General features: G+C 40.3%; 1 protein-coding gene across 6 annotated transcripts in view; it reads left to right on the top strand.

Annotated features, from left to right (window-relative positions):
- MID1 (midline 1) overlaps positions 1-16,775 on the top strand; it is a 388,023-nt gene that overhangs the window by 363,591 nt on the left and 7,657 nt on the right. For all 6 annotated transcript variants that reach the window (XM_015126930.3, XM_028842300.2, XM_015126929.3 and 3 more), the window contains exon 8: positions 7,896-8,057. In XM_015126930.3, the coding sequence (XP_014982416.2) occupies positions 7,896-8,057 (162 nt within the window). The remainder of the gene's footprint in view (positions 1-7,895; positions 8,058-16,775) is intronic.

Raw genomic sequence — 16,775 nt, 5'->3', positions numbered from 1 at the left:
GAACAGGGCAGGACTAGAAGCAGAGACATCAGCTGGGAAGTTTCATAGTAATTCACCAAGGCAGAAATAGCCAGGACCTGCAAATGGCACCAGCATCAGAGATGGAAAGGAAAAGATAATTCCAGGAAGGCTTCTCTGCATCTGGCCCATTTCCCTGGGAAAAAATCATCACTGTCCTCAGATATTTGAAGTGCTTTTTGGGGCAAGTCGGAGAAGCACTGTATAGCAATGGTTTAGTAACATTTTGCTCTCCTTCTACGATTTTGAATTCTTCTGGTATCATTCCTCATTCCTGACTTTATATGCCCTACTGCAAATCATAAAGAAATACTAATTCTCTAAAATATTTTTCTATATGTGCATATCATACATAATTCTTTACCTTGTTTTTTTCAATAAATATTATGTCTGAGATATCATTCCATTTCAGCACAAATAAAGAACTGCCTCATTCCTTTTTGAGGCAGTATCATATCCTATTGTAAAGATATACTCTAATTCATTTATCCCATCTTCTATAGATGTGTATTTAGCTTGTTTCCAATCTTTGGCCCTTACAAACAATGCCCCAGTATCTCCAAGGATGTTCAAGATATCCTTGCCTATCTTTCCTTCCACACATGGGGAATTATATCTGTAGTATAATCTCTTGAGGTGCAATTTCTAGGAAAAGATTATTTGCATTTTAATTTTACTTGACATTGCCACATTGCACTTCAGAGAGATGACATGATTTTTAAATGCATTTTTCCAGCTGTACGAGCTTATATTTCACTGGTCTTGGCTGCATATACCATAAACTTAACATGGAATTAAAGTCTAGTAAAATTTTAAACCTTGATTGTGCTTCACCATAAACCCGAAACACAAGTTAATCTATGATCACTAATATCATACCAAATAGTCACTCCTTCATATAAGCAGTGATTCTCAACAGGGACATTTTTGCCCCCTAAGGGACATTTGACAATGTCTCTAGAGACTTTGGGTTCTCAAAATCTGGGAGGAGAGAGTGCTATTGGCATCTAGTTGGTAGAAGTGAGGGATGATGGGAAATCTCCCACAATGCACAAGAAATCCCCCAACAACAAAGAACTATCTGGCCCAAAATGTCAGTAATGTCGAAGTTGAGAAACCCTAATTTAAAGCAAGATAAATGTATAATATCTACATGATTACATGCCAAATACTGAGACTATAACACACTGATCCACACACACATTACTATACTATGTAGCATGGAAGGAAAAACACAACAAAAAGGGGGGAATATAATTAATGTATTTTGTCTTCACTTAAGGAATTGTTTTCTCAATATTTTGTGATTAATATCACTAGCATATTTGGGATAAACTGAACCGGGGATTGTGTCAAACTTGAAGAAGATGAAATTCAAAAGATGATCAGAAATTCCAAGATAAAAGAAAAGAAGCACATGAAGGTCTGAGAAGAGCAGGTAGAAAATGGAGAGATGATTCATTGCAAAACACCGAGGGAAGGTTCTCTGAAAATACATAGAGGACTGATAGAACAGATGTCTGTTGATGAGTGAATAGTCTAACCAGAAAAAGAAAACATTTAGAGTCATTTTACACCAAAAGAGTGGTTCTTGGCCCATGTGAGAAATGCTGTATTTCTCTTAAATCATTTTTGTCTGATTCAGGAAAAGTGCTAACAGTTTTCTATTGCTGCGAAACAAATTTCCAAAAACTTAGCAGTTTAAAACAATACCCACTTATTATTTCAGTTTCCATGGGTTAGGATTCTGGGCATAGTTGAGCTGGGTCTTCTTCTTAGGTTGTCACAGTCTGAAATTAAGGTGTTGGCTAGGCTGCATTCATCTGGAGACTCAACTTAGGAAGACTCTACTTCTTAGCTCCCTCCATTTGTTGACAAATCTGTTTCATTGTGGTTGTGGAATTCATGGCAGCTTGCTTCATCAAGGCCAGCAAAGGAGAGAGTGTGCTACTTCAAACCTCCCACCTCCAAACCTGCCTTTAAAGGGCTCACTTGATTAGGTCAGACCCACCCAGAATAATCTGCCATTTGATTAACTCCAAATCAAATGATTAGGGACCTTAATTATATCTGTAAACTCCCTTTGCCTTCACCTTTGTCATATAATATAATCACAGGAGTAATAAAAGTGATAGACCTTTGTCCTTTGCCATATTCTGTTGGTTAGAAGCAGGTGACAGGTCCTGTTTACACTAGGGAGAGAATATTACACAGTTATGAATACCAGGGAGTTGGAATCCTGGGGACCATCCTGGGGCATGTCTTCCTCAGATAGTTATGTCTCTCCTGAAATTTCTTTTTTTTCTTTTATTCTTATATATATATTTATCTCAGGCAGTCTTGCTCTGCTGCCCAGGCTGGAGTGCAGTGTCATGATCTCGGCTCACTGCAACCTCCACCCCCAGAGTTCAAATGATTCTCGTGCCTCAGCTTCCCAAGTAGCTGGGATTACAGGTATGTGCTACCACGCCTGGCTAATTTTTGTATTTTTAGTAGAGATGGGATTTCGCCACGTTGGCCAGGCTGGTCTCAACTCCTGGCCTCAAGTGATCCACCCACCTTGGCCTCCCAAAGTGTTGGGATTATAGGCGTGAGCCACTGCACCCAGCCCTCTCCTGAAATTTCTTAAATCAAATCGTCATGGGCATTTTGGGAGTACATGTAGCCTTGGCTTTGACTGACGGGCTCTGTATCTGTTGGCTTTTGCTGAATAGCCAACAACCACAGGGCCTAAGTAGAATTTAACAACAACTTATTGCTTATGTATCTGGAGTCAACTGAGTGTCAACTAGGAAGCCCTGCTGATCTTGGCTCCCTCACATGGCAGGCTGGTAACTGTGGCAACCCGACTGCTGCACATCTCTCTCATCCTCCTGCAATCCAGCTCAAGTCTGTTCTCCCCCTGATTGCAGAGATGAAGGAGTAAGGGCAGGCTCAATTACACACATTCTTTTTAAGCCCCTGTCTGTGTCACATTAGCTAACATGCTGTTTGTCAAAGAAGTCCCCTGGGTGAGCCCAGAGTGAGAATACAAAGACCTGCAAAATTACAAGGAAGGAGCAAGGAATTGGGGCCAAAAGGCCCTAATTCAATACCAGAGCTTCACCTCATCCCCAAAATGAAAGGAAGATATTTATTGCTTGAAACTTAGGATTTCTCACTTGGCTAAACTGTGACCAACTTGATTTCTGTGCTATTTGCATCGAAAATAATACCAAACATGATGCATTAATAGAATAGATGATGCAAAAAGGTCATGCATAAAACAATTCAACAAGAACAAAACTACTGAGTATAATGAACTCAGAACTTTATGTTGGGTGATTCCAGAGATGTTTTATTCCCAGAAACCAGTTGCCATAAAAAGAGAAATGCAAATGGCTTAGTGAAGATTATCAACCTTTAATGCATAGATGCCAGAAAGGCCCATTCTCCCAGGATGGAAGAAAAACAGTGAAACTGCTGGTGCTGACCAAACTTGGATACTCTCATCGGGTTGTTTGTATCAGGATGTGTTCCTCCCTTTATGCCCATTAAACCAGAATAGTGAAGTCCTAATGCCTACAGGATCAATTTGCGACAAAGAAAGAATTCATTCAGATAAAAAGCTAACTGAGATGCAAACATTTTCAAATTATTTTCTTCTTAAATATTTTTCACATTTGTAGTGACCAAGGGAGACCTGGATTTGAATCTTGACTTTGGACCTCACTAGCTCTGCAGTCTTGAGCAAATTATTTAATGTCCTCCTAATCTGTTTCCTCATCTGTAAGAATGGATAGTGTTTTAGCTTCACATGGTTGAGATAATAAAAGTAAAGACCTTAGTCTTGTGTTTGCCACAGTGGTAACACATAGATATTCAAAGTTATTATTCCTACAAAAATACAAACTATACTCGCCCATAATTGCATTTTAAAAGAAAGACCAATTTTGCAATTTTCCAGGAGTATCTGCATGATAGCATTTTACACAATCATTATGTGAAAGGCTTTCCTTGAATGTTGTTAAATAATCTGTCCTATTATTTGGAGAAATATCCTTTGCAGATGTTGTATTGCATGACAAGATCTAATGCTAAAACTCTACTGAAAATGAGAAGATATAATGCTCAAGACCTGGCTGTAGCTCCTTATGTCACTAGAAAATCTTTTACTGTCTCTAGGTCATGGTTCCTTCACTCATCCTAATAAATTGTAGTTAATTGCCTTCAACTGGCGTTAGTGAAGGAGACTTAGATAATATCTATGGAGCTTTTTCAATCTTATGAAAAGGCCCTCACTAATGAAATACATACATTCAAATGCAAAAGTAATGACATTAATTTTTATTTTTTATTTTTATTAATAGAGTTATGACTATAGATGTTAATGAATTGCTTATCAATAACTAGATATTTATTTAATTTTACAACGTTTTCCACGTTTTTTCTAAAACTACTTTTGATGCGTCATTTTAAATCTTAAATTGGGTCCTTTCCCCAGCAGCCTATTCTTATTCTTAGCAGAAATCAAAAGCTGCATTTTTTTCAAGCCTTAATGGCTAAGTAGTTATCTGCTTTTAATTTATTGTAGTCACTTAGAAAACATTCATGAAAGTTATTAAACATATACTATTTTTACAGAGAAGAAGGAAAGGAATGTTCACTTTTGTCCAGTCTGTTGGAAGAGACAAAGGATGTTAGAAACCAGTGTGCAGCCTCTCCTAAGACTGTCCACATTTTGTGACATTTTTACACATAATTTTTTGTGGTAAGATGACAGTTGCCATACAAGGCTCTGAAATCCCAGATGTAATTAAGATTTTATAATGAGCCACATTATGTAGGGAAATGCTTCTAATCCATTATGAATGAAAAAAAAAGTATAAAATCAAAAAACTCAATTAGGTTTCATTGTGGACAAATTATTTTCCAAGCTCCATTGTTATTTTAAACTGAGTCGGAGGAGGTGAACGTTGGAACACCCTCAAAGATGATTGAAAATGAGTTTGGAGAAAAGTGAAGTTTCAATCAGGATGGTTGTGTGGGTGTTTCATAAAGAGATGAATAAAACCTGGTCAAAAGTCCTAACACAGTAGGGTGTCAAGGCAGAGAAGTCTTGCTTAAGCAAACTCAGTGTCATATGCAAGAAGTTAGGTGGTGCTGGCGTAAGACCAACACCAGTAATGCTGCACTCCAAGTCACCCCACTTACTCCAGCCCCCAAAAGAAAATTGTCAGTGTTGCTTTCCTGGCATTTTTAATCAACTTCTCAATTATTATCTTGGCAATAATAATAACATAAAGGTAAACCTAAACAGTAATAATTGTTAGTATTCATGAAAGTAGATTGTCCCAGTATAAAGCTAACCAATGAAATTTTACTACTTCATAAACATTTTGTTCTTTTAATTTTCGAGGAAAAAAATAGGGACCTCTTCAAAATAATCAGGATAGTCAAAGTCCCTTTTTGTCTGGAAAAGGTTTCTGAAACATAAAATCTTTGTTGGGCTAAGACTTTGGACTTTAGGCCAAGTTACAGTTTGCAGCAATTTCAGACATCTGCTTTATGATGTTGCTGAAAGCGTTCCCCCACCACATTAAACCCAGCTTTTGGGTTGTACAGTGATGTAAAGTTTATTGAAACATTTTTACACTTGCTTTCTTTGACCACAATAGTCATTTTATTGTAACATATTCAATTAAACAGGAACAGTGTAAAAGCAGTGAAATTGATAGGATTCTCATTTGAATCTACTGGATGCCTTAATTTTTCTCATTTGTGGCTGACTGCCGTTGACAAAGATCTAGGAATATGAGTAGACTATCCTACATAATAGAAAAGCTACTTTTTTGTTTTATTACTATTGTAATAATATTAAGTACCTAAAGAGAGTTATAGGCCTCTTGGGGCCCAGAACTCAGAGTTCAAAATGACCCTTCTTTGATTGGATCAAAATCTAATATTTGGCTGTGGCATTATCCAGAAGTATGGAGTTTATTATAGCTATGTTCAAGGAAAAGGTAAGGTGAAGGAAGATCAGAAGGGATATATAGTAAGGAAATTCCCATGTTACTAAACTATTTGTGGATGTTTTCCTGCATCTTATACAAATGAGAATTGGTAGGAAAACAGAGGGCTAAGAGTTAGAGAAAATAAATTTGGGGAGGAGGGATGGATTGTGCCTCTTTTTGCTCTGCTGAATCTCCAAATATAAACACACACACACTCAAACCCTTCTATGAGTCCTAAATTACATTCTTGCTTCAAGCTGGCTTTTTCAAATCTGGCAGTCCACTGGTGAAAATGTTTGCAGGTAGAAAAAAAAAAAGAGAGGCAACAGAAAATTCACAAGACCAAATATATATGAGTGTGTGTGTGTGTGTGTATGTGTGTGTATCTTTAGACATCTATCTATCTATCTATCTATATATATATATATATATAAAATTCACTGATGTGTACTTGAAAATACTATGCACCCAAGATGGAAATTATATAAGGTGAATTTTCACAATTGACAAAATACTTTTAACTTTTTTTCAACTGTGACAATACCATGAATACTTTTTAACTCAAAAGATGGAGAAAGTATTCAGTAAGATTCAAAGACAGGCTTCAGGAGCCTGTGACTACCTTGAAACGCTATGCAAATATTTGTGGTTTGGTATGTATATGCATTTGTGAATTTCTTTCTACAGAAAGGTTTTATTAGATTCTCAACGAGGTGAGACCAAAAAAAAGATTAAGGGACTGCTTTTTGAGAGTCTGGTAAAGTATAAGTTGCCTCAAGATCAAAGGAACTAACCCTTTGACTTGCAAATCAACTGAAAGAAGAGTTGGGTGGTGGCTTTGGAGTCCTCTGTAAGTGAAGGAGGCCCAGCCCTCTCCCAGGGACCACTGAAGGAAATCAACAGAGTCAGGAAACTTCTTGACAGCCTGGTCACCAGGGGTTTGGGAAAAGGTTCTATTGGAGTGGAGACTGATGGATGGAAAAAAGAGAGAGGGAAATTGTACCTGATACCAAAGAGATGTTTTCAGCCGTCAACCAGCTGCAAAACAAAATGGGCTTCCTTTTCCTACATATTCTTCCAAGCATTATAAATCCTCGGTCTGCTCCCCAACCCACATCCTACAGGATGCAGCCAGAGCAACAGCCCCACTCCACTCTGGAACCAGTCATCCTAGGGATGCAGCTGGTCAAAAATCCCTGTGGACGCTTTCTCAAGATCTGCACCAGACCCTGAGCTGCCCAGGTGTTGCTGCTCCAGAATTCTCTTAGGAATATGTCTCCTACATCAGTTAGTTACAGCCACACTAATACAAGATCACAAACAATCCTGATGATCATTTCTTAGCTTCCCTGTTGGAGGTTGGTTGGTGTTGGCTGATCTCTGCTTGGTTCACTCCTGCACTGGCTGGGTGTTGCCTGTGTGGTAAAGCTGTTCCCTGTCTCATCCTGTTGGAATGAACAGAGTATCCTAGGAATATTTTCTCCAGAGCAGTGGCAGACACAAAGGGTCAACAGAAATCCTCAAGGCTTTGTCATGCCTACTCTTGCAACTAGCACATTGTCATTTCAGCCTCATCCTATTGACTAAAGTAAGTCACTTGACCAAATTCAAAGCTGTGTGACAGGGAAATATATTGCACCTCTTTAGAAGGAGCACCTGCAAAGTCATTTGGGCCTGGATATACAGGGCAGGGAGAATTTTGGAGACAAAAATGCAATCTGCCACATCTATATTAGTGAAGTCAATTTTTCATATGTGGCTATCAGAACAAAGCACTTCACTTACCAACTCTATTCGAATAAATTGAAATTATTCAACTTAAAATTATGCAAGCATTGCTCCCCTTGTGCCAAAGAACTGCACCATGTCTGATTGGCTTTGCAGGTCTGTGTAACTCGGCTGATAGCTGGATGATAGTACCCAACATCAAGCAGAACCACTACACGGTACACGGTCTGCAGAGCGGCACCAAGTACATCTTCATGGTCAAGGCCATCAACCAGGCGGGCAGCCGCAGCAGTGAGCCTGGGAAGTTGAAGACAAACAGTAAGTGCTGTGAACTCAACAGAGCTGTCATGTCTTATCTGCTCTTCTTTCAGCTGACTCTGTCCCCCTTTCTTTTCCTTTCCTCTCTCTTGGGTATCATTGACAGCCCCCCAAAACAAGTAAAAAGCCAGTGTGGAATAATGGAATTTGCATCAGATACCTCTAGGTTCCAAAACTGATTTCTATTCCTTCACAGCCGTGAGACCATTACTCTCTCTGAACTTGAGTCTTCTCATTTTTTTTTTATTATACTTTAAGTTCTAGGGTACATGTGCACAACGTGCAGGTTTGTTACATATGTATACATGTGCCATGTTAGTGTGCTGCACCCATTAACTGGTAATTTACATTAGGTATATCGCCTAACGCTATCCCTCCCCCCTACCCCCTACCCACAATAGGACCCGGTGTGTGATGATCCCCTTCCTGTGTCCAAGTGATCTCATTGTTCAGTTCCCACCTATGAGTGAGAACATGCGGTATTTGGTTTTCTGTTCTTGTGATAGTTTGCTGAGAATGATGGTTTCCAGCTTCATCCATGTCCCTATAAAGGACACGAACTCATCCTTTTTTATGGCTGCATCATATTCCATGGTGTATATGTGCCACATTTTCTTAATCCAGTCTGTCACTGATGGGCATTTGGGTTGATTCCAAGTCTTTGCTATTGTGAATAGTGCCGCAATAAACATACGTGTGAATGTGTCTTTATAGCAGCATGACTTATAATGCTTTGGGTATATCCCCAGTAATGGGATGGCTGGGTCAAATGGTATTTCTAGTTCTAGATCCTTGAGGAATCGCCACACTGTTTTCCACAATGGTTGAACTAGTTTACAGTCTCACCAACAGTGTAAAACTGTTCCTATTTCTCCACATCCTCTCCAGCACCTGTTGTTTCCTGATTTTTTAATGATTGCCATTCTAACTGGTGTGAGATGGTATCTCATTGTGGTTTTGATTTACATTTCTCTGATGGCCAGTGATGATGAGCATTTTTTCATGTGTCTGTTGGCTGTATGAATGTCTTCTTTTGAGAAGTGTCTGTTCATATCCTTTGCCTACTTTTTGATGGGGTTGTTTGGTTTTTTTCTTGTAAATTTGATTGAGTTCTTTATAGGTTCTGGATATTAGCCCTTTGTCAGATGAGTAGATTGCAAAAATGTTCTCCCATTCTGTAGGTTGCCTGTTCACTCTGATGGTAGTTTCTTTTGCTGTGCAGAAGCTCTTTAGTTACATCCCATTTGTCATGGGATCTTGATCTGGTGGATAAGATTTTGATGTACTGCTGGATTCAGTTTACCAGTATTTTATTGAGGATTTTTGCATCAATGTTCATCAGGGATATTGGTCTAAAATTCTCCTTTTTTGTTGTATCTCTGTCAGGCTTTGGTATCAGGATGATGTTGGCCTTGTAAAATGAGTTAGGGAGGATTCCCTCTTTTTCTATTGATTGGAATAGTTTCAGAAGGAATAGTACCAACTCCTCCTTGTACCTCTGGTAGAATTCGGCTGTGAATCCGTCTGGTCCTGGACTTTTTTTGGTTGGTAGGCTATTAATTATTGCCTCAATTTCAGAGCCTGCTATTGGTCTATTCAGGGATTCAACTTCTTCCTGGTTTAGTCTTGGGAGAGTGTAAGTGTCCAGGAAATTATCCATTTCTTCTAGGTTTTCTAGTTTATTTGCATAGAGGTGTTTATAATATTCTCTGATGGTAGTTTGTATTTGTGTGGGGTTGGTGGTGATATCCCCTTTATCATTTTTTATTGCATCTGTTTGATTATTCTCTCTTTTCTTCTTTATTAGTCTGGCTAGTGGTCTATCAATTTTGTTGATCTTTTCAAAAAACCAGCTCCTGGATTCATTGATTTTTCGGAGGTTTTTTGTGTCTCTGTCTCCTTCAGTTCTGCTCTGATCTTAGTTATTTCTTGCCTTCTGCTAGCTTTTGAATGTGTTTGCTCTTGCTTCTCTAGTTCTTTTAATTGTGATGTTAAGGTGTCAATTTTAGACCTTTCCTGCTTTCTCTTGTGGGCATTTAGTGCTATAAATTTCCCTCTACACACTGCTTTAAATGTGTCCCAGAGATTCTGGTATGTTGTATCTTTGTTCTCATTGGTTTCAAAGAACATCTTTATTTCTGCCTTCATTTCGTTATGTACCCAGTAATCATTCAGGAGCAGGTTGTTCAGTTTCCATGTAGTTGAGTGGTTTTGATTGAGTTTCTTAGTCCTGAGTTCTAGTTTGATTGCACTGTGGTCTGAGAGACAGTTTGTTATAATTTCTGTTCTTTTACATTTGCTGAGGAGTGCTTTACTTCCAACTATGTGGTCAATGTTGGAATAAGTGCGATGTGGTGCTGAGAAGAATGTATATTCTGTTGATTTGGGGTAGAGAGTTCTGTAGATGTCTATTAGGTCTGCTTGCTGCAGAGTTGAGTTCAATTCCTGGATATCTTTGTTGACTTTCTGTCTCGTTGATCTGTCTAATGTTGACAGTGGAGTGTTAAAGTCTCCCATTATTATTGTATGGGAGTCTAAGTCTCTTTGTAAGTCTCTAAGGACTTGCTTTATGAATCTGGGTGCTCCTGTATTGGGTGCATATATATTTAGGATAGTTAGCTCTTCCTGATGAATTGATCCCTTTACCGTTATGTAATGGCCTTCTTTGTCTCTTTTGATCTTTGATGGTTTAAAGTCTGTTTTATCAGAGACTAGGATTGCAACCCCTGCTTTTTATTGTTTTCCATTTGCTTGGTAGATCTTCCTCCATCCCTTTATTTTGAGCCTATGCATGTCTCTGCATATGAGATGGGTCTCCTAAATACAGCACACTGATGGGTCTTGACTCTATCCAATTTGCCAGTCTGTGTCTTTTAATTGGACCATTTAGTCCATTTACATTTAAGGTTAATATTGTTATGTGTGAACTTGATCCTGTCATTATGATATTATCTGGTTATTTTGCTCGCTAGTTGATGCAGTTTCTTCCTAGCATCAATGGACTTTACATTTTGACATGTTTTTGCAATGGCTGGTACCTGTTGTTCCTTTCCATGTTTAGTGCTTCCTTCAGGATCTCTTGTAGGGCAGGCCCGGTGGTGACAGCATCTCTAAGCATTTGCTTGTCTGTAAAGGATTTTATTTCTCCTTCACTTATGAAACTTAGTTTGGCTGGATATGAAATTCTGGGCTGAAAATTCTTTTTTTTTTTTTTTTTTTTTTTTTGAGACGGAGTCTGGCTCTGTCACCCGGGCTGGAGTGCAGTGGCCGGATCTCAGCTCACTGCAAGCTCCGCCTCCCGGGTTTATGCCATTCTCCTGCCTCAGCCTCCCGAGTAGCTGGGACTACAGGCGCCTGCCACCTCGCCCGGCTAGTTTTTTGTATTTTTTAGTAGAGACGGGGTTTCACCGTGTTAGCCAGGATGGTCTCGATCTCCTGACCTCGTAATCCGCCCGTCTCGGCCTCCCAAAGTGCTGGGATTACAGGCTTGAGCCACCGCGCCCGGCGAAAATTCTTTTCTTTAAGAATGTTGAATATTGGCCCCGACTCTCTTCTGGCTTGTAGAATTTCTGCCGAGAGATCTGCTGTTAGTCTGATGGGCTTCCCTATGTGTGTAACCTGACCTTTCTCTCTGGCTGCCCTTAACATTTTTTCCTTCATTTCAACTTTGGTGAATCTGACAATTATGTGTCTTGGAGTTGCTCTTCTCGAGGAGTATCTTTGTGGCGTTCTCTGTATTTCCTGAATTTGAATGTTGGTCTGCCTTACTAGGTTGGGGAAGTTCTCCTGGATGATATCCTGCAGAGTGTTTTCCAACTTGGTTCTATTTTCCCCATCACTTTCAGGCACACCAATCAGACATAGATTTGGTCTTTTCACATAATCCCATATTTCTTGGAGACTTTGTTCATTTCTTTTTACTCTTTTTTCGCTATACTTCTCTTCTCACTTCATTTCATTCGTTTGATCTTCAATCGCTGATACTCTTTCTTCCAGTTGATTGAGTCGGTTACTGATGCTTGTGCATTTTTCATGTAGTTCTCCTGTCATGGTTTTCATCTCTATCAGTTCTTTTATGGCTTTCTCTGCATTGATTATTCTAGTTATCCATTTATCCATTCTTTTTTCAAGGTTTTAGTTTCTTTGCGCTGGTTACATAGTTCCTCCTTTAGCTCTGAGAAGTTTGATTAACTGAAGCCTTCTTCTCTCAACTCGTCAAAGTCATTCTCCATCCAGCTTTGTTCCATTGCTGGCGATGAGCTGTGTTCCTTTGGAGGGGGAGATGCGCTCTGATTTTTTGGATTTCCAGCTTTTCTGCACTGCTTTTTCCCCATCTTTTTGGTTTTATCTGCCTTTGGTCTTTGATGATGGTGACGTACTGATGGGATTTTGGTGTGGGTGTCCTTTCTGTTTGTTAGTTTTCCTTCTAACAGTCAGGACCCTCAGCTGTAGGTCTGTTGGAGTTTGCTGGAGGTCCACTCCAGACCCTGTTTGCCTGGATATCAGCAGCAGAGCCTGCAGAAGATAGAATATTGCTGAACAGCGAGTGTTGCTGTCTGATTCTCGCTCTGGAAGCTTCGTCTCAGGGGTGTACCCCACCGTGTGAGGTGTGAGGTGTCAGTCTGCACCTAGTGGGGGATGTCTCCTAGTTAGGCTACTCAGGGGTCAGGGACCCACTTGAGCAGGCAGTCTGTCCGTTCTCAGATCTCAACCTCCATGCTGGGAGATCCACTGCTCTCTTCAAAGCTGTCAGACAGGGGCATTTACCTCTGCCGAGGTTTCTGCTGCTTTCTGTTTAGCTATGACCTGTCCCTATAGGAGGAGTCTACAGAGACAGGTGGGCCTCCTTGAGCTGTGGTGGACTCCACCCAATTCGAGCTTCCTGGTGGCTTTGTTTACCTACCTAAGCCTCTGCAATGGTGGGCGCCCCTCCCACAGCCTCACTGCCACCTTTCAGTTAGATCTCAGACTGCTGTGCTAGCAATGAGGGAGGCTCTGTGGGCGTGGGACCCTCTGGGCCAGGTGTGGGATATAATCTCCTGGTGTGCCATTTGCTAAGACCCTTGGTAAAGCACAGTATCAGGGTGGGAGTTGCCTGATTTTCCAGGTGTTGTGTGTCTCAGTTTCCCTTGGCTAGGAAAAGGGATTCCCTTCCCCCTTGTGCTTCCCAGGTGAGGCGATGCCTTGCCCTGCTTCAGCTCTTGCTTGTCGGCCTGCACCAGCTGACCAGCACCGACTCTCCGACATGCCCCAGTGAGATGAACCCGGTACCTCAGTTGAAAATGCAGAAATCACCCGTCTCCTGTGTCGCTCACGCTGGGAGCTGGAGGCTGGAGCTGTTCCTATTTGGCCATCTTGGGCGCGCCCCCTGAGTCTTCTCATTTTTAAAATAAATATTCCTGGAGGCATTCTTGTGAGAAATAGAAGATGTATATATAAGACCTGACACACAGTAGGGACTCTGAACATGGTGGATAGTGTTATTTTTCATAGCAGAATGGCTAACTAATCACTCTTCAGAAATTCTTTCTTTTATTCTAGAAAACAGTCTGAGTCTGTGGTTCTCAATCAGGGACACTTCTTCCTCCCCCTCCACCCCACCCTACTAGGACATTTAGTAATATCTGGAAGAGGTTTTTAGTTGTCACATCTGGAGTGGATGCTACTGGCATGTAGTGAGTAGAGGCCAGGGATGATGGGAAACATCCCCAATACATAGGACAGTGTCCATCACAGAGAATGATCTGGCCTATATGTGTGTTTCATGATACTGTCATCTCCCTCTCTCTGTCTCTGTCCACATGTGTTTTGTTTTATCCTCTCTTCTTTCTTTATATCCTTTTGATCTAAGAATATTATGTTACATAACATGGTGTTTATTTGCATAAGACCCCCCTACAAGAGAAAGCAAATTGGAGTGTGTTGGTATGGTGCCATGTTGTGAGATTGCCAGGCAGTCAACAGGAACAATTAAGTGCTTTTCAAGGGGAACCCTCATTTAACCTATATTCTTGTTTCTCAGTGTAAGTGTTGTATCCTAGAGGAATGTGTTGTATCCTAGAGGAAGAGCAAGGGATGTAAAGAGAGCACTGAATTAAGAATGGGAAGACTGTGGCTTTCCCACTTGGTACCCATATAGCTATGTGGCTAGTTTCTTCATATTTTTAAATAGACTTTTTATTTTGGAATAACTAGATTTATAGGAAATCCATAGATAATACAGACAGTTCTGTATACCCTTAACCCAGTTTGCCCAAATGTTAATATCTTATGTAACCTTGGTACAGTTGTCATAACTAAGAAATTAACATTGATGCATTACTCATAACTAAACTCCAGACTTTATTCAGATTTTACCAGCTTTCCACTAATGTTCTTTTCCTATTCCAGGACCCAATCCAGGATCCCACAATGCATTTAGTGTTCCTTCACTTTTAAAATGGAAATATTTTAACAACTTGAGGGTTGTTATGAGTTGTCAAAAAGACCATCTCAAAGTAATTCTAAGTACATAAGAAAATATAACATGATGATATGTTTCTTTACAGTCATACAACAAATGGCACAATACCTGTGCACACTTAGATCAGCAGTATTTGATTTGCATTTGAACATGTTAATATTTGTTCCTTCAAAAGATATGTTTGAGCATCGAGTGTGTTTGGGATGCTATGCAAGATGCCAAGGATATTATGAATATCTTCAACTCCCTAAGGTGTGCTTCTCTCAAAAAGGTTATAGACTATTGGGGAATAAAGCACATTAATCCTAATTAACATTCAGTGTGTGAAGTCTCTGACTGGAGTAACCATGAGAGGTTACTGACAATGCCAGGGTGCCCCAGCACAAACTTGAGAGGCTTTCCAAGGTAGGTTATGAGCAGGGGAGGTGAGGACACAATGTTCTATGCAGAAGGAACAGCATGTGCAAAAGCCCAGAGACAAGGAGAATATATTTATGGAACAGAAAATTGATCAGTGTGGTTAAAGTGTGTCTTAAGTTGGGAGGATAGGTGAGCCAGGAAGCTGGAGGCAGGAACAGATTGCAAAACCCTCCTGGGCCACACCAGGTAGTTTCTTTGTATACCAATGATTGGTGAAGGAGAGATTGAAGAGTTTAAATAAAACAGGCAGGATGAAAATTTCCATGAAATAAAGCTCTCTTGCACTATGATGTGGTGAGTGGATTACAAGGAAGGAAGACTGGCTGCTGGGCACAGTATCAAAAGATTATTGGAAGAGTTGTCCATATAAGTAAACAATGGCCTGAATAAGAGTCGTGTCCCATACAAATATTATAATGAATTGAATTATTTAGTAAAGTAAGCTATTAATCTCTTTCCTGAACTAATTTGTGTTCACTGAAGCAAAAGCCTTGAATTTGGGCAGAGTAGGTAGTGGTTTATTTGGGAAACACGTCTGAGGCACGGGCAGAATTTGCTCACCAAGATTACATGATTCTGCTCCACACATGAGTGGGTGAGGGTGTGAGCCAAGGCAGGCAGGATGTTTGAAGCAGTATCTCACCATCACAAGTCTGGTCTTTCCAATGGCTCTGACATTCTGATATATCTCACTGGAAGGAGGCCGAGCAGAACTTGGCCTTCATTGTAAATGATGGGTGCCATTAAGGAATTTCTTCCTGCTCTGCCCATTAGTATCCTGTCATTTTTAATCCATATTCTACCTTCCACCTTTAAAAATTGAAATATTTTAAGCAAAACTGTCTTCATACTCTTCTTGTCTTAGTTCATAGTTTATCTCTGATAGTTGCTGGCATGATCATTCCTAAGGACTTTTTTTTACAAGTCAAAATTTAAACTACACATGTAATCCAATAGATCTTATGGCCTCTGAGAATGTCCAATCCCTGCTCAGCACTTGAGGGTTTTCTCTGCCCTCCCTTTAAAGCTTTTCTTTTCATTTTTATTGTTTTTGTTTGTTTGTTTGTTTGTTTGTTTGAGATGGTGTCTCGCTCTGTTGCCCAGGCTGGAGCACAGTGGCACGATCTTGGCTCACTGCAACCTCTGCCTCCTGGGTTCAAGTGATACTCATGCCTCGGCCTCCCGAGTAGCTGAAATTACAGGTGTCCACCACCACACCCAGCTAATTTTTATATTTTTAGTAGAGATGGGGTTTTACCGTATTGGTCAAGCTGGTCTTAAACTCCTGACCTTAGGTGATCCACCTGCCTTGGCCTCTCAAAGTGCAGGGATTACAGGCATGAGCCACCAGCCCAGCCTAAGCTTTTCTTTGATATGTACAGAAATAGATTTCTAAAACAAGAGCCAAATCTGGCTGCCTGATTTTGTAAATAAAGTTTTATTAGCATATAGCCACACTCATTCATTTACTATAGCAGAAGAGTTGAATAGTCACAAAAGAGACCACGTGGCCTGGCCTACATAGCCAAAAATATTTACTATCAGGCCCTTTGCAGAAAAAGTATGCTGGTCCCTGACCTAAAAAGGAAGGATTTTAGAGGTGCTGGTGTTGTGTTTGTATCCAAGAGGCAACTGGAAATCCTTTGACCTACCCACATGTGACAACACACACTGTCCCATACTCACTGGGTCAGTTTCTTGCCCAGCATCGTGTATTGCCAGAGTTGAATTTACCAAACCTTTTCCTGTGATTGTCTGAGAGCTGTATACTGGGCAGAAGGAAGCTGCCAACTGCAACAGTGGCTGTCGAGTTTGGACACCATGGCATTTGCATC

This window comes from Macaca mulatta, chromosome X (genome assembly GCF_049350105.2).
Source record: "Macaca mulatta isolate MMU2019108-1 chromosome X, T2T-MMU8v2.0, whole genome shotgun sequence".
Taxonomy (NCBI): domain Eukaryota; kingdom Metazoa; phylum Chordata; class Mammalia; order Primates; family Cercopithecidae; genus Macaca; species Macaca mulatta.
The sequence above is the reverse complement of the archived record's forward strand: the minus strand, read 5'-3'. Positions and strand labels throughout refer to the sequence as shown.